The sequence below is a fragment of the Hylobates moloch genome, unplaced genomic scaffold (assembly GCF_009828535.3).
Source record: "Hylobates moloch isolate HMO894 unplaced genomic scaffold, HMol_V3 SCAFFOLD_1, whole genome shotgun sequence".
In the NCBI taxonomy this organism is placed as follows: domain Eukaryota; kingdom Metazoa; phylum Chordata; class Mammalia; order Primates; family Hylobatidae; genus Hylobates; species Hylobates moloch.
This window is the reverse complement of record NW_026652276.1, coordinates 55,737,500-55,762,423: the sequence shown is the minus strand read 5'-3', so window position 1 is coordinate 55,762,423 and position 24,924 is coordinate 55,737,500. Positions and strand designations below refer to the sequence as shown.

At 40.6% G+C, this 24,924-nt stretch overlaps 1 protein-coding gene across 1 annotated transcript in view; it reads left to right on the top strand.

Moving 5' to 3' along the window:
* Positions 1-7,604: 7,604 nt before the first annotated feature.
* ITGAV (integrin subunit alpha V) overlaps positions 7,605-24,924 on the top strand; it is an 89,215-nt gene continuing 71,895 nt past the window's right edge. The window contains exons 1-2 of the mRNA XM_032755201.2: positions 7,605-8,083; positions 19,588-19,718. Of these exons, the coding sequence (XP_032611092.1) occupies positions 7,899-8,083; positions 19,588-19,718 (316 nt within the window). The 5' untranslated portion in view covers positions 7,605-7,898. The remainder of the gene's footprint in view (positions 8,084-19,587; positions 19,719-24,924) is intronic.

Genomic DNA, 24,924 nt, shown 5'->3' with positions numbered 1-24,924 from the left:
AATTAGTGATGGCACCAGACCATCTGAAAATTAGAGTATTGCTCACAGTGACTTAATTCATACTTGTTTTATTAATGTCAACAATTGGAGGAGCTTCCATGGAGCATATAAACTTTTAAAGACCCGAAACAGTGAACTGACTCATCTTTCTGTACATAATAATAACCTTGTATCATCAAGAAAACTACCTGACAATGTTTCTCTTTTAGCTACCCTTCTCTTTTAGAGTGGTCAGTATATTTAGCATAATTTCTATCCAAATAGGTTAAGAATAAAAATTTTTGGCACTCAAAATTTAAATCTCTGTTTGAGGAATTAAGTTGAGTATATCAGTTAAGATTAAGTTAGTCAAGGTATAACTGAAAATCCAAGTCATAACAGCTTAACAAAGATAAAGGTATATTTTTCTATTGCATAATACAGGTTTACAGTTCAAAACTGGTATGATGGGTCCATGGTTATGAGAAACACAAACTTTCTGTTCTATAATTCTTAGTTCATGACCTATATTACCAAGTATGGCTTCATGTTCACAATGTGGCTGCTGCAGCTCTGACTATCACATCCATGTCTTAGGCAGCAGTTATACAGAAATTGAAGAACAAAAAAGGTTCCTTGTGATAGTTAAGATAGCCCCTCCTAAAAGAACTTTCCTACAAGCTCCACCTGACAACTTCCACTGACATATCTTGTCCATCTGTAGGAAGTTGGAAATGGTTTCTTTTTTTTCCAGCTAGACCATTGTTGCCACCACACAATATAGGGGTTTTATTACCAAACAAGAAGCAGGCAATGAATACTGGATAGCTAGCTAGCAGTCTCTGTCTGAATAAGTGAACTATCCTTTCTTTGTGCTAAACTTACATTGTTGCACAGGCCATACTGTATATACTTACTTATACTGAAAACAGAATTGTGTAGCAATAGAGAGCATAGGATGTAATTAGGGTGATCCTTTGTTCCAATTTGCCCTGGAGAGTTCCAGTATATAGCTGTTGTATCAATATAATTATTATTAGTGTTTCTATTACTCTCTAAAGTGTCTCAGTTCGACAATAAATTGCATGGTCACCTTAGCTATTATAAACTGGCTAGAACATCTTTAATACTTCCTAGCTCTGTGACATTAGCAAATTACTAACTTTTATAAACTCATTGTATTAGTTATCTATTACTGAATAACAAATTTTATACCCCAAATATATTGGCTCAAAACAACAAACATTATCTCAGTTTCCATGGGTCAGTAATTAAAGAGCTACTTAGATAGATGGTCCTGGCTCAGAGTCTCACTTGAGATTCAGAGGCTGGCAGGAGCTGCTATCATCTAAGGGCCTAATTGGGAAGCAGGATCCACTCTGAAAATTATTCGCTCACATGGCGGTTGGGAGGAGGCCTCAGGTCCTCACCATGTGGGTTTCTCTATAAGGCAGCTTGTGTGTCCTCACAACATGGCAGCTGGCTTCCCCTCCAAGAGAGAACAAAAGGAAGCTTCAGTGCCTTTTATGCCCTAGTCAACAAAGTCCCACAGTCACTTCCTCTTTATTCTATTCACTAAAAGCAGTTCACTAAGTCCAGCTGACACTCCAGGGGGGACTATAGGCACATGGCAACATGCCTGGGTAATTTTTTTACTTTTTGTAGAGATGGGGATTTGCCATATTGACCAGGCTGGTCTCAAACTCCTTGGCTCAAGCGATCTGCCCACCTTGGCCTCCCAAAGGGCTGGATTACAGGTGTGAGCCAACACACCTGGTCATGATTTCTATTTTGGTGCTTTGAATCTCAGTTTTATATGTCTTCTATCATAGATTGTACCAACTCTGAAAGATAAGTTTGAAAAAGGAGTCTTATGGAAACAGGACCACAAGGAAGGTGCTCAATAAATGTATAACTCCAGGAGGAAATATGACTGGATATTTGAAATGTAAGTTTGACTCTAGTAGAAACAATAAGTTTTAATATGTATTTATTACATATATATGTATACGTATACATATATGTATAGAGAGAGAGCAAAAGAGAGACAGAGTATTGCTCTGTTGCCTAGGCTGGAGTGCAGTGATGTGATCACAGTTCACTGTAACCTCAAGCTTCTGGGCTCAAGCGATCCTCCTGCCTCAGCCTCCCAAGTTTGTAGAAATGGGGTCTCATTATGTTGCCCTGGATGGTCTCAAATGTCTGGCCTCATGCCATCCTCTGCCATGGCTTCCTAGAGTGTTGTGATTACAGGCATGATCTTCCTTGCTTAGCCAATGCATGTTTTCTTAATCTGCACATTAACTTTCTCTTCACACTTGAGTTTATATAGTGATGTCATTGAGCTCTTGCTGGGCTGCCCAGGCTGGTCTCAATCTCCTGGGCTCTGGTGATCCTCCCACTTCAACCTTGCAAAGAACTGGAAATATGTCAGTTATTATTAAGTCTCTGGACAATGGAATTAATTCCTAAGGTCCTGTAAGCTCCGCGAATACAAACACAATAAGGTATGGTTCCCAGTGAGTCTTCCTAGGAGACATGGGTTCTTGCTATGCTGCCCAGGCTTGTCCAAATCTCCTGGGCTCAGGTAATTCTCCCACTTCGGCCTTGCCAAACAGTGGGGATATGTTAGTTATTATTAAGTTCCTGGACAATGGAATTAATTCCTAAGGTCCGTAAGCTCTTTGAGGATACAAAGACAATAAGGTGTGGTTCCTAAGAGAAGTCTTTCTTGGAGACAGGCTGATGCCTAATACAAGCAATGAAAGAAGAGTAGGAAACAGCCACTTTGAGGACACTGTGTATGTTTGTATATAACAGAAGGATGGGGGCTTGTGGAAAATGGTTACAGGGAGGACTAATGTTGCCCAGGAAGATGGAGCCCTCTGAGCAAAGATGGCACTCTGGAGAAATGTTAAGTAATTTAATATGGCTAAAGCTCCTTTGTGAGGTGGGAGGTGTTAAGAAGTGAGAGTTGAGAGCATGACAATGCATAAGATCACCCTGAGGAGAAATGCAGTGATTCAAGAACAGAGACTTGGGGAATCCTAGCATTGAAGGGGTAGTTTTGGAAACATGGCCCAGAAAGGTGACAAGTTTACTGCCTGCCTTCTCTTCTTTCCCATTCACCCAAAGAGCAGAAGTGCTGGCCAGAATCTTTTCTGATAGAGATCAGATAGGAAAGAGCAGCACTGGGAGTGGAGGTAGTTATGGGAGTGAAGAGAGAACAAGTCAATCTCCCTAATAAACAGCCAAGAGAGGAGTGACAGGAGTGAGTTAAACAAGCAAACAGCAACAAAAATTCCAGGGCAGGGTTTAGTGGGTTAAAGCCACCAGAGAAATGGAGAGCAGAAGCGGATTTCTGAAGTTCCCATGGGTTATTAGCTGAATCTCCTTTGAGGTTCTTTGAGACAGATAAAATTTGAAATTCCTCTTAAATTATGGACTAAGTTCCTTTGTTTGCAGAGACAGAGCTGCGTGAAGCCCTGATTTGATTATGATTATTGAAGGACCTGTTGGACAGACACTAGGGGAACTAAGAGAGTGTAATAATAGTCATAAAAATTTACGGCAGGAGAATTGCTTGAACTCAGGACGCGGAGGTTGCAGTGAGCTGAAATGGCACCACTGCACTCCAGCCTGGCGACAGAGTGACACTTTGTCTCAAAAAAAAAAAAATTATTATTGCTACCATGCTAAACTATTAGGCGTAAAAGTATTAATGGCAACCAGAACTGTTCAATTCTAAGAGATAGACGTAGTATTATTTCCCTTTCCCTTTCATAGATAAGAAAACTGAGGCACAGATTGGTTGGATTGATTTCCGCAGGGTCATACAACTAGTAGTTGGCAAAGCCAGGAATGGAACCCAGGCGCTTTATTTTACAGAAACCACTGGAATCAAGATTTTTACTAAAGTATAGGGTAGTAGAGGATAAAATTCAAAGTACAAATTCTTTTTACTATCTAATATTTTGTTTTCTAAGAAAAGGATTATATTCAATGAATACTTAATGTATACACAGAAGTTCTCCTTTTAAGTTGGAAAACTGTTATAATGTAGTTTAAAGAGCAGTGTCATGGGGTGGGGGAGGGGCATTACCATTCTTTCACAGACTAAAACATTCTTTTCTCTCTCCCATGCACATAGTACCAGGTGCAATGTGGATTTTGAATCAGCACTAGCTGAATTGACATGTTCTATAATACAATTTGCAAGGCACTGTGTGAGTGGCTGCTCAAGCATGGCCACACAAAGAGATGCCTGCATTTATAACGCCAAGTTTCTAAAGCTGCTGGGTTAGTCTGCTTCATAGTTTCCTAATTGAAATGTATGTTTGCTTTTTTTTGTTGTTAGACAGTCTCGCTCTGTCACCCAGGCTGGAGCACAGTGGCCCACAATACCACAATATCTTGGCTCACTGCAGCCTCCGCCTCCCGGGTTCAAGCAGTTCTCCTGCCTCAGTCTCCTGAGTAGCTGAGATTACAGGCACGCACCACCACACCTGGTTACTTTTTTTTTTTTTTTTTTGAGATGGAGTCTCATTCTGTCATCCAGGCTTAAGTGCAGTGGCGCGATCTTGGCTCACTGCAACCTCTGCTTCCCAGGTTCAAGTGATTCTCCCGCCTAAGCCTCCCAAGTAGCTGGGATTACAGATGCCTGCCACTGCACCCCGCTAATTTTTGTATTTTTAGTAGAGATAGGCTTTCACCATCTTGGCCAGGCTGGTCTTGAACTCCTGACATCGTGATCCACCCACTTCGGCCTCCCAAAGTGCTGGGATTACAGGTGTGAGTGAGCCACCGCGCCCGGCCAATTTTTGTATTTTTAGTAGAGATGGGGTTTCACTGTGTTGGCCAGGCTGGTCTTGAACTGCTGACGTCAGGTGATCCACCCACCTCGGCCTCCCAAAATGCTGGGATTACAGGCATGAGCCACAGTGCCTGGCCTGTTTGCTTTTTTAAAAAAACCAAATTCCTTGATTTTCAAGACTGCTCATTCAAAATAAACTCATAAAGAATGGTTCAAGAATAAGTGCTTTCAGTAATTTGTAGCCCTATTTGGGGGTGTGTTGTTCACTCAAGTTTTTTTTTTTTTTTTTGAGACACAGTCTCGCTCTGTCACCCAGGCTGGAGTGCAGTGGCGCAATCTCGGCTCACTGCAAGCTCCGCCTCCCGAGTTCACGCCATTCTCCTGCCTCAGCATCTCCGAGTAGCTGGGACTACAGGCGCCCGCCACCACGCCCGGCTAATTTTTTTAATATATTTTTTAGTAGAGACGGGGTTTCACCGTGGTCTCGATCTCCTGACCTCGTGATTCGCCCGCCTCGGCCTCCCAAAGTGCTGGGATTACAAGCGTGAGCCACCGCGCCCGGCCTGTTCACTCAAGTTTTGGTGGATGTACATGTGTAGTCATTTCGTGGGCTGCTTCTTTTCCCTGGTCCTCTCACATTTCTTCACTCCACCCTGGTCTGTCGGACCCCTGTCCTGGGATCAGAAGTTGAGGAGTGGGAGACTTACTGGATCTAGCCAGAGTTTAAACTCTTCTGTCTTCCTTACCTGGATGGATTCCCAGGTAGACTGGTTGTCATGTTTTTAAGATATAAAAGACCCTTTGGGCTTATGTATACATATCCATAGCCTCTTTGGTGTATTAGGAAAGAAGATGAGAAATAAGCTGTATTTGCATTTATGTGTAAGGATTTATGTAGGATTTCCTCTCTCAATCAGTAATTTCTTTTAGGCAGATGCTAGACCATGCCCTGTAAAACATGCCAAAGGTTTTTTTTTGCTGCATATCTGTTAGTCAAATTTTAAAATGGAAATATGTAATGCAATTTTTTTTTTTTTTAGATGGAGTCTCACTCTGTGGCCCAGGCTGGAGGGCAGTGGCACCATCTCAGCTTACTGCAGCCTCCCACTCCCGGGTTCAAGCAATTCTCCTGCCTCAGCCTCCTGAGTAGCTGGGACTGCAGGCGCATGCCGCCACACCCGGCTAAGTTTTTGTATTTTAGTAGAGACGGGATTTCACCGTGTTGCCCAGGCTGGTCTGGAACTCCTGAGCTCAGGCAATTTGCAGGCTTCAGCCTCCCAAACTGCTAGGATTATAGGCATGAGCCACCACGCCCGGCCTTTTTTTTTTTTTAAACACAGGGTCTTGTTCTGTCACTCAGGCTGAAGTGCAGTGGCAGGCTCATGACTCATCATAACCTGGAACTCCTGAGCCTCAGCGATCTATCTACCTGCCTTAGCCTCCGGCATACCTAGGACTACAGGCATGCACCACACTCCCAGCTAATTTTTAAATTTTTGTAGAGATGAGGTCTCCCTATGTTCCCCTGAAACTCCCGGTCTCAAGCAATCCTCCTGCCTCAGTCTCCCAAAGTGCTGAGATTACCAGCATGAGCACCTGGACCTGGTCCAATAAATATTATAAATTCGAATTAGGCATTTCACTTCCATTTATATACATATCCTTTTACAGGATTATTTGATAGTTATTAATGTATATTGTGATTGAGTTTTAATAGTTACTTTGGGAAAACAGAAATTACTGTTCCAGTACTTACTTGTAAGTTGTTAAAGTCCACACAACGCGCTTAAACTTTATCTTGTTCAACAGATTCCGTAGCACATGGAACACTTGAAATATGGAAGAGTCACTTCTCTGGGCACTTTGCTCATTTCGTCTGCTATTCATTCACTGATTCGACATTTTATGATCGATTACTATCTGCTTGGCAAGGTGCTAGAAATAGGAATACTAAGAAAAAGGTCAAGGTTCCTGTCCTCAAGGCCCTCTCTCTCAGTCCAGTGTTGTCAAGGTTTGATGGAACACACCAGTGGCAAACAAGCACGACGGGCCTTATTTCACCGGTGTGCGGTCCTTCTTCCAGCTCTGAAATTATGTCTATCCAAACATCGTAAATCAACAAATCAGTTTTTCTAAATCATACAACTGCAGCTAACAAACTGGGAATAAGGCTTCGATTATTCTGACTTGATTTAAAACGATGACTGCTGATTCTTTGCCCTGCGAATCCTTTCTTTGACTACTAAGTTAAGCTTTACACACCTCACTTGCAAGAGGCTATGCTGGCTTTCTGGAAATCCGTAATTAAGTTCAGTGTTTGTGGGATGGAGTGTAATTAACGACCATTAATTACAGAGTTTCATTCGTGAGAACCTGCCAGGCTAAGTAGCAGAAACAAGAGAAACTGATAAAAAGCTTTCCTCGTTTTTAAACAAAAGTCGCACGGAAGTTCCCGGCGGGACAAGGGAACGTGGGCTGTCCTTGCTACTCCCGTGGACGCGGGTGGATTGGGACGCTGGACCGTGTCTCCCCGCCCCCGCCCCCACGCCTCCTCCGGTGCTCAGCCTGAGGCCTTCGTCCAGGAGCGCTGCCGCTGACCCAGGCTCAGGAGCTGGGGGCTCCGGCACAGACGCCCAGGTCTCGGGACAGGCGGCGACTGCACTCACGGAAGTGCGCTGAGCTCTCCCCTGTAGAAGGGCGCCTCTCCTCCCCCACTTCCTCCTCCAGCTCCACGGCGGCCTCCCGGGCCGGCTCCTCCTCCTTCCAGGTCTCCTCCCAGTGCCGCCGCGGCTCTCAGGCCCGAGGTGCGGCGCTCACCCCGGCAGTCCCCAGCCTGAGACGCTGCGTGGAGCGGCGGAGCCGGAGGGAAGCAAGGGGCCGTCTGCGCTGCTGTCCCCGCCCCGCGCGCTCTGCGCCCCTAGTCCCTGGCGGTCGCTCCGAAGCTCAGCCCTCTTGCCTTCCCCGGAGCTGTCCCGGGCTAGCCGAGAAGAGAGCGGCCGGCAAGTTCGGGCGCGCGCAGACGGCGGGCCGCGGGCACTGGGCGCCTCGGTGGGGCGGGGGGAGGTGGCTACCGCTCCCGGCTTGGCGTCCCGCGCGCACTTCGGCGATGGCTTCTCCGCCGCGGCGACGGCTGCGCCTCGGTCCCCGCGGCCTCCCGCTTCTTCTCTCGGGACTCCTGCTACCTCTGTGCCGCGCCTTCAACCTAGACGTGGACAGTCCTGCCGAATACTCTGGCCCCGAGGGAAGTTACTTCGGCTTCGCGGTGGATTTCTTCGTGCCCAGCGCGTCTTCGTAAGTGGCCGCACTTGGAACTGGAGCCGGCCCCCTCCCCCACCGCGCGCACCCACCCAGCGTTTCTCCATTGGGATTGATTTCTGAGAGATCCCGGCGTCTGTCTGTCTCACCCATCTTACCCCTCAGAGTGGTTTATGTCCTGGGTGGAGGAAATATTTGGGGAAATGAACTCCCCTTGGTACCCATCACCCAGTTACACCCCGCTCCTCACCTCTTAAAATTGGTTAGGGGCAGCGGGAGAGCTTTGAAGCCGACCTGTACTTAAAAATCGGGGAAAGTGGGAAATCAACAAAGGCTGGTCTTGCCGGACTCCCCGCCTCCTGTGCCAATGTCGAGGATTTGGTCAATATCATCCCCGAACTTCTTTTTCTCGTCTACCAGTTAGGCTTCTTGGTAGCCTTTTTCTGCTTTACAGGCTTAACGCCCGTCCTTTTCAGTCTCCCTAAACGAGCCCTCCCCCACTCTTTCCGCCTCTGTCTGATTCTGTTTCTCCTCACTCCTTTTGCAGACATTCTGATGACTTAAAATGACCATACTGTCCTATTGAATTCATTGTGTCTTATCTCTGGGACTGTCAGACATTTGCACATTTGAAGTTGAACAGATGAATTGAATGTGTCATCTGTTCTTTTTATAGTGATTCACTATTTAGGTCATTGTTCAGAAGGAACAAGGGTGTTTGCTGAGTTTTCACTCACTGCAGGTCATTCGAATACTGCAGTATTTAATAATTCAGTTATGTTTTCAAGTTGCCAACGTTCCACGTTGCAAGGGCTGTCAGGATTTCTAAGTTATTGCCATTATTGTGTTAGAAATTGTCTCCGACTCTACTGAATGCTGACGTCATTCTCACCACCCCACCCCCATGTTAGCGTTAGGAGTACCGTTTTAATGAGTGTTGTCTGTTTTTTTAATGATGTTTAAATCTTGTTTTCAAGAGAGAAACTGTTCTTAGGGTGCCTTCTAAACGCTTAGACATTGTAACAACATATTTTTGTTTCCATATTTTCTGTATAAGATATCCCTTCGGGGTGAAGTGGAGGATAATTTTGACGGTTAGTACGTGGATAGGACCATCTTCCACTACACACATGCCTAATTTGAGAGTGATCTTAATGTTTTTCTATGACTGTTAGGACACTCAGCAGAATTTAGTCTTAGTGTTTTTCTGAATGTTATTGAATATCATTCATTTTGGTAACAACCTTTGCAGCAATACATAGATTGGATGCGGTTAATGGAAACTTTGTTAGTGGAGACATTATTTTATGTAGCAAGCTTAGTTTTATTTGATGTTAGCAGTTACAGTGCTTTCTGTGAGACCTGGAGCACAGATTTTCCAACATGATAAAAATAATCATTATTTAGGCAACATTTACCAATTTCACATTCCATTTAGTCATTTTAGTCAGCATCATCTTTTTATTTATTGTTTTTAACCACAGGGGTGAATACCAAACGTTATCTTTAAACATTTTTGTTTCCAGATACTTTCAAGTGTATACCTTTATGAGGCAGAACATTTTAGTTGCTCCCAAGGGTTCCATTTTAGATATAATTTGTACAGAAATTCTAATGATTTTGAAAATATATGTCTTCAGTCAAAAATTAGCATTTAAATACTTCAGGCCAGGCACGGTGGCTCACGCCTGTAATCCCAGCACCTTAGGAGGCCAAGACGGGCGGATTGTCTGAGCTCAGGAATTTGAGACCAACCTGGGCAACATGGTGAAACCCCGTCACTACAAAAAAAATACAAAAATTAACCGGGCATGGTGGTGCACACCTGTAATCCCAGCTCTGCGGGAGGCTGAGATGAGAGGATTGCTTGGAAAGTGGAGGTTGCAGTGAACGGAGATTGTGCCACCACACTCCGGCCTGGGTGACAGAGACTGTCTCCGAAACAAAAACAAAATCAAAAACAAAAACAAAAAACAACAACAAAATACTTTAAAGTTGATGGCAGTGTTTTACAAATGTTACTGTTAATTCTTCAGCAATGCTCTGAGTTTAGTGTAAGATAAATGAGGGGCTGATAAAGTGGTTTTTTTTTTTTTTCATGGAAAATGCAGTAATGTTGAACTATTCATGATATTTGCTACTGCTGATTACAAGCCAGGGTGACTAATCTTTGGCCAGTCATTATAATCAATGAATATGTTATGACCTCACAGGTTTACATGACTTCACTCATAGACCTTTAATGATAAAGTAAAATTAAACTTGGGTTTGGTTTCATATAATATTTTGAAATATTCATCAGCAACTTTATTACTGATAGACTAGAGAGCTCTAGGTATAGGTAACTTAAAAAATGGAAACCAACCTTGAGTTTTTTTTCTTGGTTTTTTTAAACAAAACATATATAAACAAAGGTTTTTACTTACTGAGCTTTTCAGATTTAACAAAAATTTATGTAAAATTATGCTGAATTTCTAAAAGGGCATTTTAAATGTAACAAGCATTGGAATCCAAGGTACATGGGATGCCATTTCCAATATTACCAGTTGGATTTATTGTTATTTGGTATTACCATAAACTTTTAAAAGAAAAAAAGCCACATAATGAAAAAGTATTTGTCAATTCAAGGGCGCCTTTCTTCTGAGGGTAGAAGGATTCGTGAGGAGCAGTGGTTGTGACGTCCACTCCTGTTGCTTTTTCCAGTTTTGGTGTCCACATACCTTGGGGAAGCTGTAGAATTATTTTATGCCTAATTTTTCTCTTTATAGAAAATTATTATTGAATTATCTGCATAGTTCATAGTTTTGTTGTGAAAATTAATGAATCAATATTTATTAAAGGGAAGGACAAAGTACTAAGCAAAATATTAAGGCGGCCCCTCAAAAAATCACTCCAGAAATGAGTCAGGTTCGAAGTAAAAATTCACAAAAGTAGTGATTTTCAAAATTATGAAAAATAAAACATTCGCATACTTTTTTTTCTATAAGCATTTATTTATGCTATGTTGTAAAACTTACATAAAATTTAAAGATTGTATGCAGGCTAATAATTAAAGTCATACTTTTCTTGTGGAGACTAATTGGAAAAATTAAAAATTACATCCTAGGTTTAATTATAATGATGACATCTTATTTTGGTAAACATATTTTATAATTTGCTAAGCACTTATATCTCATTTCATTCTATAGCCCACACCGCTGGGGAGAAGTAAGGGGAAGCAGATATACTCATTCTTACAGATGAGGAGGAAACGGAGGCAGAACCGTTTGCAGTCTAGTTATTTGAGTAGGTTGGTGTGAGTAGAGGGTAAGGAAGGGAGGGATCTGAAGACAGGGTGTAAAATTCAAATCCCACTTTTTTAAATTCAAATATTGAATTTTTAAAGAAAATAACTGAACAATTTTAAAATTCATTCTTCAAATATATGTTATACAGTTCTCATTTTATGTATTTCTTTATTTTAAAATAATGCTATAACGAATAACACTGGATTCTTGCCTGTTCCCCCATTAAACGCTAATGGAGCCTTATCTTACAGTTGGCAATGTGTAGATGTGTGTGCCTTAGAAGCAGAAGGTCCTTCAATGGTTCCCAGTCCTAACTTCATGTTTGCAATATCTGGAAAGGCTTTTAAATAAAACTCCTGCCCTGCCTGTATCTTAAATCTAAAAGTAGATCTCTGACTTGATATTCCAGTGGCCTGGCCTGTGAATCATTTCTCGTTGACTAGCCTGTCTTAACTCAATTTGACTAAAAAGGAACTCTTCACCAAGAGATATTAGTTGCACCTCTGTTTCTGTTAACAGTGGCATCATTTTCTCTGTCACCTTGGAAATACTTTCATATTCCTCCCTCTATTTTTCTGTGTTTCTCCTACTTCACCACCTTAATATCAGTCAGTGATTAGTCAACAGGCAGAAGCTCCTAGAAATTCTTCCTTTTTAAGGTTTTCTTGATTCCATCTCTGCTTTCTACTCCTTATTTCAGTGTAGTTATGACAAGCGTAGTCAGTGGCACTCAGGTCCTCCCCCATCCCTCTGCCCATCATTTGGCTCTTAAACCTGCAGAACATCTTGTCTGTTTCTATTCATTTTATCTTTCTGTAACATCCTTTTTCATCCTGGTATTCTCTTGCAAAAATTTTCATAATAAAGCTTCCGTTGCCAGCAAGAAAGTCCAAACCACTTAACGTAGATTAAGGTCACTTGCAATCCGTCCCAACCTGTGTGTATTTTTAAAACTTTATATACCATTTCTACTCTTACCATTTTAGCCGTTTTCACAACACTTTACAAAATGATGCCAGCTCATTTTTTACAAACTTCAGAGTAGCTCTGACTATATTGGTTGATTTTTCTCATCATAAATAATATACATATATATTAGGGGACATAAAATTAGACCCTAATTTTGTTATTTAGAAAGCAAATCCTACATTGATTACTTCTGATTAAGGATATATAATGTTTTATAGAGCATTATGAAAGACAAGGGAAAATATGTGGAAATTGTAGTTACTGCTTCTGTTTTACATCATGTAGTTGTTGACTGGCATTTTTGTTTTTCTTTTGATTCAGAAAAGCATTTTTTAAAAAATGAAAAGTAAATCTGAAACTGGAATTGTAGCTTTCAAATAACATTCAGTACTATTTCATACACATTTATTTCTATATACATGTATGGTAGTTTTTCAGAAGTTCCTTTTGGTGAATGCTCATTGGTCAACTCAGTCAGCTAAATATATTAAACATGCTTTATCTTAGAAAGGTCAGTGCTGAAAGCAGACAAACAAGTTAGTTTATTTGGAGGGTTTGAAAAATGGACTTGTCATTGTTTGGCAGGTTGCCCCTCCTTGGTTGTCAAGGTCACGTTCCGTGAATCAACTGCCCTTCAAGTACACTTTGGATAGGGAGTGCATCCAAAGGCCATTCTCCTGATTGGTTCCTCTGAGCCTCTTGTCTGTCTCCCTCTCACTGCCTCCTCTGATACCTCTCCCTCCCTATCTCTCTCTCTTTTCTCTTTTTCTGTCTCTTGTCCTTCCGCTCTTTTTCCTTTCCTCTATCTCTTTTCCTCCTTTCCATCCATCTTTCTGTCCTCTCTCCCAAACTCAATCCTTTATATTTTAGCATTTCTTGGCATGGATGTAAACCTTAATTTTGAAGTCCCAGAGAGTTATTTAATGGCAATGTTTCCAGTCATTAAAAAAAAATGTTGAGGATGGGGATTCTGATGATGTTCTTGGACACACTTTTTGGAGGGAAATGGAGTCTATCAAGAGAGAGTTGCAGGCATAGGAAATTAAGTCACTCAGCTACAGATTTACACTGCTAATCAGTGAAAACTCTTGTCAACCTTGCCTCACCATGTGTATTCTCCCCACCTCTCCACCATTGATAAGAAATATTTAAGCCGGGTTTTCTACCCTTCTTTCTCTTTTTCCCCTTCATTTGAGTTAATCACTTGACCATTAATGGCCCTTTGAAAAAACTGAGGAAAGAAAAGCCCTTTTAAAGACAGAATTTAAGTTTTACATTTTCTACTCTTTTAGGGAATAACTTATTAATGGCATCAATTGTTTTCAGGACCAAGATGATAATTAAATCCCATCATCTTGTTTTTCGTGGTGTTTCAGATTTTCTATGTTTGCATTTATTTATTATCACCTTCAGAAAATTTCTTTTTAAAGTAATTACAGTGGTCATTGTTATCTCCATTCAATAGAAAAGGGAACAGAGATTCAAAGTTACTCCTTCAATTGATTTGCAGTGTTTGTAAATTTTAATTCCAAACTGTTTCCATTAGATAGTGCTGCTTAGATCATAAGAATTTTTTTTCTGGTCTGTCAGTTCTCTTACCCTAATTAAGCTCTTGTACATATTCATTAGTCATTCTTAGATGAAATTCAAGTAACAATTATTTTTATGGAGTGTTTTATTAACTTTGTTTTTTGTAGTATGTGTTGCTTTTTTTTTTTGGAGATGGAGTCTCACTCTGTTGCCCAGGCTAGAGTGCAGTGGCACGATCTTGGCTTGCTGCAACCTTCGCCTCCTGGATTCAAGCAATTTCTGGCTAACTTTTGTATTTTTAGTAGAGATGGGGTTTCACCATGTTGGCCAGGCTGGTTTTGAACTCCTGACCTCAAGTGATCTGCCTGCCTTGGCTTCTCAAAGTGCTAGGATTACGGGCATGAGCCACCGTGCCTGGCCTGTGTTGCTTTTTATTCCTTAATTTTTTTATATAGCATCTTTTATCACCTTGTACCCAGTTTTCTATGCAAGTATTTCTTTTTCACTACACAACTTCCTCATAAGACTTTAATATATGTCTAAGGTCATTTTACTTTCTCCATCTCTTCATTGTTCTCTTTAAAAAACTTAAATATCTTAATGATAACTTTAATATCGAGATGGCATTTTGGATGAAAAACTTCATTCATCAGCTTTTTTCCCTCACAAATTTAGCATGTAGATATTGACACATTCCTTTTATATTATTCTGCCATTTTGTAGCATTTCACCAGTATGCAAGTCTGCACATGAAGGTATGCTTAGGAAAACTTAATGAACATCCATATTTGTACACCTGATTACCATCATTTCAGCCTGTAATGTGCAGATAGCCTGATGAAAAGCAACAGGCTTGTTCCTGGTCTTATTCAAGGAACTCAAGCTATGTGCTGCCAATAGAGTGGTGTTTGCATTCAGAGAACTCTCCTACTGGGCTCTTTTTCTCTGTCTTTGTTGAAGGCCTTCTAATAACTTCCGAGCTCTCTCTGTCTTACGGTGCCAAGCAAAGAAAGTATCTGAAACCCAAAATTAAGTAGAGATGTTACATAAGGAAATTGTTTTAAGGGTAATTTAAATAATTGGATGTTTAATAGACGATGCTTTCTGCATTTTTGAGGGGTTCAGACATAGTGGAAATGACTCATTTATATAGGGCTACTTTAAGATTGAGACACAGCTATTGAATTTACTTTGCTACTCCACTGTCCATTTAAACTTTTCTTGAGTTCTTATAATGTGGCAGGTGCAAAAGATGAATTAGACTACCCTACATTCAAAGAAGCAATTTATCATAAGGTGGGCAGAATAGTTTTGACCAAAAAGTTATAAAATATATTGTAAAACAGGGGTCCCCAACCCTCGGGCCGTGAACCAGTACCGGTCCATAGCCTGTTAGGGACCATGCTGCACAGCAGGAAGTGAGCAGCAGGAGAGCAAGCATTACCACCTGAGCTCTGCCTCCTGGCAGATCAGCGGTGGCATTAGATTCTCATAGGAGCAAACCTTATTGTGTGAACCCTGTTGTGAAGTGTGCATGCAGGGGATCTAGGTTACATGCTTCTTATGAGAACCTAATGCCTGATGATCCAAGTTGGACAGTTTCATCCTGAAAGCATCCCCCTCTATGTCCAGGGAAGAAAAGGTTGGGGACCACTGCTGTGAGCTACTATTTGAAGACAACCCAGAAGTGATTTTTGCTTGTAGGTTTCCAGGCAAAGCTTGAGAACCAGTTCTCCTATCCTGGTGTAGAACCTGGTATTATCTACAACACTAAGAACGTGTACATACCTGTGCTTGTATTACTCTCATTAGGACTACTGTGGCAATGTCCCAAGCAAGCACTATTCAAGATATTGACCCTGAAAAGCAAACTTACCTGAACTGTTCTTTTGTTCTAGTATGCACTCAAAAATCATTTAATTCTGATGAAAAGGGGTAGTTGTGTGATTTAGGGTCAAATTTTAGACCTGTAGAAAAAAAATTGTATATGTAATAAATTTACATATTATAATTTATACACACACACACAGACACACACACACACACACAGACTTTCACTGTGTTAACCAACTCTGCTCTAGAAAAAGAACCGATGGGGTTTTGATGACGAGCTGGCCCTTAGTTATGGGAGGTGGGGACTCCCTTACTCATAGCCTTTTTTTTTTTTTTTTTTTTTGAGACAGAGTTTTCCTCTGTTGCCCAGACTGGACTGCAGTGGTGCAATCTTGGCTCACTGCAACCTCCACCTCCCAGGTTCAAGTGATTCTCCTGCCTCAGCCTCCCAAATAGCTGGGATTACAGGCTCATGCCACCACGCCTGGCTAATTTTTTATATTTTTAGTAGAGATGGGGTTTTGCCATGTTGGTCTCAAACTCCTGACCTCAAGTGATCTGTCCGCCTCAGCTGCCCAAAGTGTTGGGATTACAGACATAAGCCACTGTGTCCAACCTCTTTTTTTCTTATGAAAGATTTTTGCTGAATGAAAACTGAGTTCATTTTCTACCCAGAATCATTTTGCTGTGATGGGAGAGAGCCAACAATGGTGTTTTACTGATGCCAAATATGACTGCATGAAGCTCTATTAAACAGGGCGTGGCTTGGTTGGGAGTTACATCTTTATTTTGAATTTGTGGATTTTTAAGATAAGTGTCAGAAAGCAGGATTCTTTGTAACCCTGCAATTCGTACAGCTAGCTTTTGTCTAGTGTAGATGAGATTTGGCAGCTACTACCCAGAATAAGAAATTGATTTTAAAAGTTCAAGTGAATGCATTCCATATTTAAGATGTACATTCATTCTAATTTCACAAAAAGGTGAAAAGCAATTGTAAATGTTTCCTTTGCCAGAATAATTTAAGTGACTTAGTATTTAATGAAACAAAATGATTATGGTGATAGCATTTTAGGACTGTTTTTGTCTGCCTGTATCCTGTTTTATTTCCTCCTATATTTCAATCAGTTTCTTGAGAAGAAAGACGAAAGTCTTTTTTACTTTATCTTCTTTCTCTTCTTGACTCCTAAATGTTGTTGTCCCTGAGAACTCGCTCATTGCCCCTCTTCTTTCGACGCTTCCCCTGGCTGAATAACCCCATCTGTGTTCTGATACAGCATACTGTCTCTGGCAGGGCTTCAGACTACAACTGGATGACTCAAAGATATCTCAGACAAATGTATTAATAATTGAATTCATGGTTTTTCTGTAAATACTAATTTTATTTTATTTCTTGAGACAGGGACTCATTGTCTCACCCAGGCTGTTTGCTTACTTTGTAGCACTTGTAATCACAGCTCATTGCAGCCTCAACCTCCTGGGCTCAAGCCATCCTCCTGTCTCAGGACCCCAGCTCCACCCCCAAAGTTGGGACCACAGGCGCATGCCACCACACCCAGTGAATTATTTTATTCTTTGTAGAGATGGGGGTCTTACTATGTTGCCTAGGCTAGCCTTGAACTCCTGTAAGTACTTAATCTGCCTTCTGCTTCTCTGCTCTCTAGGCTTTTCTCCCATCAATGCACTCAAGAAGGAAACCTAGGTGGCATTCTTGAATGTCTTTTCTCTCATATTCAGGCCTCCAGCGATTGCTGTTCTACTCCAGATGTTTTTTTTCCATCTGTCACCTATCTTTCCACCCACCCTCCTACTGCAGACCACGCTCACCTGCTCCCTGAGCTGCGGCCAGTCCTTTGCTTTCCTTGTTCCATTTTTTTCTCTCTCTCCCTTAATGCTTTCCCCATAAGGCATAACATTTAGTTTTCTTTAGTAGATGATTTCATTCTTCTCCTTAAAAAACTCAGTGGCTTCAAATGAACCTTGGGATAAAATACAAGGTTTAACCATGGCCAAAAGGCCCTGTTTGACTTAGTTATTGCCAGGTTCCTTGACCTTATCTTGTGCCACTCCAGGCTTGCCCTCTCCTTCAGCCATACCTTTCTTTGTAGCTCCTGGAGATTCAATTCTTTCTTGCCAGGATCTTTCTACCTCTGCCTCACATATTCCCTCCATCTCTTCATTCTATTCCCTCATCCCCACCCCCGACTCCCCTCCATCCTCAATACACAAATGCTCCTAGGCACCCTCCTTCTGATCTTGTACATCTTAATGTTGTAGTGAGTTCCTTAGAAATAACTTCTCTGTCTACTTTATCTAAAAGAGAACTTTCTTCCCCATTCTTTAAAGATGATTTCATTAGAGAGACTTCCCTTTACCTAGAGGAAATCTTTCCCCTCTCATCCTTAGAGTTAACTGCTCTGTCTAAAGAAGATCTCCTCTCCATATTCCCCAAAATTTCTCTCAGCTAATTGTTTGCTTACTTGGTAGGACTTGTAATAGTAATTTATTTGTTGGCTAGTTTATTGCCTCTAAGGGAATGTAAACTAAATTCCTCCATTAAGAGCAGGAACTAGCCAAGCACAGTGGCTCACGCCTGTAATCCCAGCACTTTGGGAGGCCAAGGCAGGCAGATCACCGGAGGTCAGGAGTTCGAGACCAGCCTGACCAACATGGTGAAACCCCATTTCTACTAAAAATACAAAAATTAGCCAGGCGTGGTGGTGGGCGGCTGTAATCCCAGTTACTCAAGAGACTGAGGCAGGAGAATCGCTTGAACCGGGGAGGCGGAGGATACAGTGAGCCAAGATCACGCCATTGCATTCTAGCCTGGGTGACAAGAGCAAGACTCTGTCTCAAAAAAAAAAAAAAAAAAAAAAAAAGGCAGGAACCAAGGTTGTTTTATTCATCTGGTATCTCTAGCACTTAGGACCTTGCTTTATGTAGAGGAAACGCTCAATTGATATCTTCTATGAATGAATAGAAAACAACAAAAGAAAAGATCTCTTTAGAATTAAAAATTTTACTCCTGATTATTGTGTCTGGTTTATTGTACCTTAATGACAAAGAAATTGAATGGTGGTCCTAATCTTTGACCAAGAATTGATTAGATTAATCTCATGATAAGAAATTTTTTATTAAATAGTCAACTATTAAAAAAATTAAGCCTAGGCAATGTAGTGAGACCCCACCCCTACAAAAAATTTAAAAAAAAATTAGCTGAGCATGGTGGCATATGCTTGTAGTTCTACCTACTCAGGAGGCTGAGGTAGGAGGATCGCTTGAGCCAGGAGTTGGAGGTTGCAGTGAGTTATGATTGTGCCACTGCACTCCAGCCTGGGTGACAGAGCAAAACCCTGTCTCTTAAAACAAAAATAGAATAAAATAAAAATTACAGCAATATTTCTAATGCAAGATAATTTTTCTAAATGGGAAAATAATAATATTTATAATTGTACTTTGGAATAATTTACTTAGAATATATTTTTTTGCTCAACATTCAGAATATAGAAAATGCATAGTAATTCTCTCACACACACACACGGACACCCACACACACACACCAGAACACCAAAACAAAACTTTCCTGCCTCTAGGCAGCATACATTTTTAACAGCTTTACTGAGATATGTGACATACAATAAACTGTACATATTTAAAGTGTATGATTGACCTGCATAAATTCCTAAATGAATGTAACCCTGAACTTGCCTTATAAAGTTATCAGGAAAAATAAACTATATCAAATAATGTATGCATGCAAGAGAGTACCAAATGAATAATGAAGATTATGCCCTCAGTGTATAGTAAATGGTTTTAAAAAATATTTGTAGATAATATCAAGAGAATGATTGCTCCTCATAAATCAGAAGATATTGCTTACGCTTTGTTTCGTTTAAACTTTGGTCTGCCCCTTTTGTATTTTAGCCGGATGTTTCTTCTCGTGGGAGCTCCCAAAGCAAACACCACCCAGCCTGGGATTGTGGAAGGAGGGCAAGTCCTCAAATGTGACTGGTCTTCTACCCGCCGGTGCCAGCCAATTGAATTTGATGCAACAGGTAAATGTTGATGCACAATTTTCTTTTCATTGATTTCATTTGATTTTTTTTTTGCAATTGGTTTAGTTTAAATGTAGCCATTTAATACAATAGTATAGACAAGCACCTCAGCTCCACAGGGAAAATTATATAAAGACAAACGATTATTATATGATTTTTTCCTACAATTTTTGTGGTAGATGAAAGTATTAAAAGTATGTTGTGTTTCCATTGGTTCAGTTGTCTTCTGCCGTAAACTGATAGTATCAACCCACAGAAATTTGGGGTAAACCTGTTAGGATGTTTTTGTACCTTTTCTGAGAATAGGGGGCTCATAGGTACAGAAAGGCATTCTGCTGCTTCTCTGTCAACCAAATTGAAGCATGACTCACTGATTATTGTAGAAGATCAAATCTCTGATCATCAATATATCCAAGCCTTGGGCTGTGCTATAAAAAGCAGTTGAGGAGGCTGGGTGTAGTGGCTCACGCCTGTAATCCCAGCACTTTGGGATGCTGAGGCAGGCAGATCACGAGGTCAGGAGTTCCGGACCAGCCTGACCAACATGGTGAAACCCCATCTCTACTAAAAATAGAAAAATTAGCTGGGCATGGTGGCACACATCTGTAATCCCAGCTACTTAGGAGGCTGAGGCAGGAGAATCTCTCGAACCTAGGAGGTGGAGGTTGCAGGGAGCTGAGATTGCGCCACTGCACTCTAGCCTGGGTGACAGAGGGAAACTCCATCTTAGAAAAAAAAAAAAAAAGCAGTGGAGGAATCTTTTGCATTCAGGTAGACTTAAGTGACGTAAACAACACTTACCAAGACTTTGTTGGGACAATTATGTGTTATGGTTCTGATAACAGGAGAATTTTATCTTAGGGATAATTTTCAGTGTCAGGATTGTGGTAGCAAGGAGAAAAATAGCATGTGTAAGATGAGAAATAAGTTTTACATTTTTGCCAGTGAAATAAAATATGCAGAATTCTGTACACATTTATATTGGTATATTTATATATATTTGTGAAATCTTAGATGATCCTTAAGGAAATAGTGTGACATTCTTCTAGTATGATAGTCTTACAAAATTTTTTATTGATTCTGATTTGCTGGCTTTGACAGAGTGCTTTAAGATAAACCTGCACAAAATTAATCCTTTTTTCCATATTGTTATCTCCTGCCAGTACTAAAATATATTGATTCTGGGAAATATATCAGTGAAACAGGAATCATGATGTGGACTGTTCCATTTGACATTGTGATCTGTGCCAAAATGATTGTTAGTCATTAAGCCAGCTGTTAATGGGAACCAGATCACATGCACATGTTTTCAGGGTTTTTTTCCATTTGAATTTATCTACATTAAACTGTGTTGTTGTATTTTTCCATATATGGCTAATACTTGGAAAACTCCAAGAGTTTGTAAAAAGGCCCAATTTTACCGTAAATGGAGAAATACCTGTGACTCATAATATGATAGTTTTAGGGCATTTATTGTCTAACAAAATATGAGAACTAATAAAACGAAACCACAGTTTAGATTTTGGTAGGTCGAACTGTTCAGATGTTTCTGTACTTAACACCATAGGTTTTTGTGTATTGCAAGATAATTTATTGCTTCAGATAATTTTTTGTTTATTGAAAATAATATATGCACATGGTAAAACGAATTTTAAACAGTCTCAAAGGGTGTATAATGAAACATACAACTCACATCAGTCTTCTCAGAAGCAATCACTTTTTTTTTTTTTTTTTTTTTCTTTTTGAGATAGGGTCTCGCTCTGTCACTCGGGCTGGAGTGCAGTGATGTGATCACGGCTCATTGCAGCCTCCACCTCCCAGGCTCAAGTGATCTTCCCACCTCAGCCCCACAGGGAGTTGGGACTACAGAGGTGTGCCACCAGCCCGGCTAGTTTTTATGTATTTTTTTTTTTTAAAGAGATGGGGTTTTGCCATATTGCCCAGGCTGGTCTCAAAACATCTGGGCTCAAGCAGTCTGCCCCCCTCAGTCTCCCGAAGTCCTGAGACTACAGGTGTGGCCCACTGTGCACAGCTTGAGGCAATTACTCTTAACAATTTCTTTTATCCTTCCAGAATTTTCTTATTTCTGTATATGTATACATCCTTGAAAAAAAGGCAACTCAAAAATCTGATGCCGGCCGGGCGCGGTGGCTCACGCTTGTAATCCCAGCACTTTGGGAGGCCAAGGCGGGTGGATCACGAGGTCAGGAGATCGAGACCACGGTGAAACCCCATCTCTACTAAAAATACAAAAAAATTAGCCGGGCGTGGCGGCGGGCGCCTGTAGTCCCAGCTACTCGGAGAGGCTGAGGCAGGAGAATGGCGTGAACCTGGGAGGCGGAGCTTGCAGTGAGCCGAGACTGCGCCACTGCACTCCAGCCTGGGTGACAGAGCGAGACTCCGTGTCAAAAAAAAAAAAAAAAAAAATCTGATGCCTCCCTGCACCTAACAATAGAAATCTCTTGTAGATCTTTCCTTATCGGCATATGAATTTACCTCATATTTTGTAAATCACTGATACTGTTCTATTGTATATGTGTACTTAATTTGCTTAAATTATATTTTCTACTAGTGGATACTTCGGTTATTTCCAGTCTTTTATGATGAACACTGCTGTAGTGAAAATGTTATACACAAGTAGTTGTACAAATATGTGAATATATCTGTATGATAAAGGAGATTTTGGGATCAAAATATATGTATATTTAAAGTTTTGTTAGGTATTATATACTTACCCTCACAGAAGTTTACACCCCTCCAGTTATGTTTTGAAACCCATGGCAACCTCATTTATTACCCTATTTTTAAATCTTTGTCAATTTTATAGGAGGAAATAGTATCTGTTATGTTAATTTGCATTTCTTTAATTAACAGTAAGACTGAGTGTCTTCATATTTGTTTGTAAGCCTTCAGTAACCCTTTTCCTGTGAGCTACTTTTAGTATATTTGCACATATTTTCTGTTAATTTGTGATTTTTAAAAAATGAATCTCAGTTTATGGCACTCCATCCTTTCCGTGTTTAGGCCAGAATCTGGAGCCATGTTTGACATTGAATCTGTCAGTAGGTCAAAATTTAACTGCTTCTTATCAGTCCACTGCTAATATCCTGGTCCAAGCCACCATTGTCTCCCACCTGGACTATTGCCCTAGATTTTTGAATTAGGGCACTGCCAGGAACGAGATGGCACACTTAAATTGGGGTAATTTGACTCTTTACAGAGGACTGTGCAGGTACGTGGGGATTGATCGTATATCAGCAGTAGTTAAAATGTGACCTCTAGGCCTGAAGGCAGTGATTACCAGAATCTGAAGACAGAATACTAGGTGTAGAGAGCCACATGATAGGAGCTGTGGCTTTTTTCAGAGGGCGGGAGCCAGCCCAAAATGACCAGGGGATTAAAACAATGAGCTCACTCTGCTTCCTCCCTTTGATTCTCTGTGCTGTGCCTCATAAACAGTAGGCACATTCCCACCTCACCCTTGCCTAGGCTGTGTTTCCTGCCTGGAACATTCTTTCCCTAAATATCCACTGAGTATCTGCTTCACCATCATTTTGAGAATTGCTCAAATATTATCTTCTTAGTGATGACCATCTTATTTAAAATTCCAACTCCCCCTTCCCACCTTGTACTTCCATCCTCTTCTCTGTTTTTCCCAGTAATGCTTACATTGTTATATGTTATTTATTTGTTTTTAGTGAATGTCTCTTTCCCTCAATTAGAATGTAAGTTCCATAAGGCCAGTTTTTGTTTTTTTTTTGTTTGTTTTTTTTTTTTTGGATTGCAAAAATTTTTTAAAATTGGAGACATTGTTTTAATCTTCTTGTGCCATGAGACTCCATCAGGCGGTCTACAAAGACCATTGGGAGGCTGAGGATTTTTTATCTTTGTTCATTGCTGAAACTCCAGAGCCTAGAACATTGTCTGGTGCCCAGCACAAGTTAGTGCTGAATAAATTGAAGAGATGAATGTACGATAAGAGGTTTTTGTATAGTAAGGAAATAACTAAAGTCCTTTAGTTGTCGTAGATGTACATATATATATATAAAAATATATTTATATGTGTAATACATATATTCTTATGTATATGTATATCTTTTGTCCCCGTTTATGATATTTCTGTAATCCTTTTGTATAACTTCTGAGACCTCCCCAGTGGAAAAAAAATTAAGACTTCATTTTTTTATATTAGTATTTTTATTCAAATGGTATTTATTTGAATGTAAGAGGACGACACAGATTTAAATAATCCAGTCAAGAAAATGTATATGTAAAACAGCCACATTAAACTATATGGTATTGAGTTTCAAGGAAGAAATGCTTGTAGCTTATCACATCCTGCTAAAGTTTCTTTATGTCTCTCTCCCAAGGAACTCTTCATCCCATCTTAGCCCAAACATATAAGCATCCCTACAATACAAATGTCTTCTCTTTTTTTTATTATCTCAAGGGAGACAGAAGCTGAGCAGATATGTGGGGTTTCTGAAGGCAGCATCCCTGGGGCTCAAACCCCGGTTCTGCCAGTTACCAGCTGATGTTGCACGAGTTACTGTTAGGTTACTCTCATCTCCCTGGTGCAGTATTCTCAACCTGCTCCATGGGTGTGGATTACACCGCATGAGTTAATGTACATATAGGTGAAGACTTTTAAAGTGCTTAGGACAGGGATTGGCATGTTGAAATGGCTCAGTAAACATGAGCTGTTTCATGTCGCTATTCCTCCCTTTTGCCTTCTTAGAGACCCTTCCTATTCCTTCATTTGCTTCTGTATCCCTGCTGCATTACCCCTTTTCCTTTCTTCCCTAACTTTGAAGTGTGTTTAAAGTTTTTTTTACCTGAAAAACCAATCAAAAACTGTTTTCCCTTAAACATGTATCTTTTCGTAGTCACATCTTTCTCTCTTCTTTCCTTTACATCCATGGTTTTTGAATACATATTGTGTCTTCATCACTTGCCATGTTTCAACCCAATAGAATCACTGTTGGGTTGTGGCACCGACCCAACCCAGCAGTGATTCTAACTGCAATTGTTGACAGCAGCCTATTTGCCAGCTTCAGTGGATGCTTCTGGTCCCTCATCTCTTTGGACTGCTCGTTTACAATTCACCCCATTGGCCATTCCCTCCTTAAAGTTTCTGCTCTTTGTCTGCTTGAAATGATCACATCCTTTTATCCCTCCTAAACTTCTTGATACTATTGTGGACTTT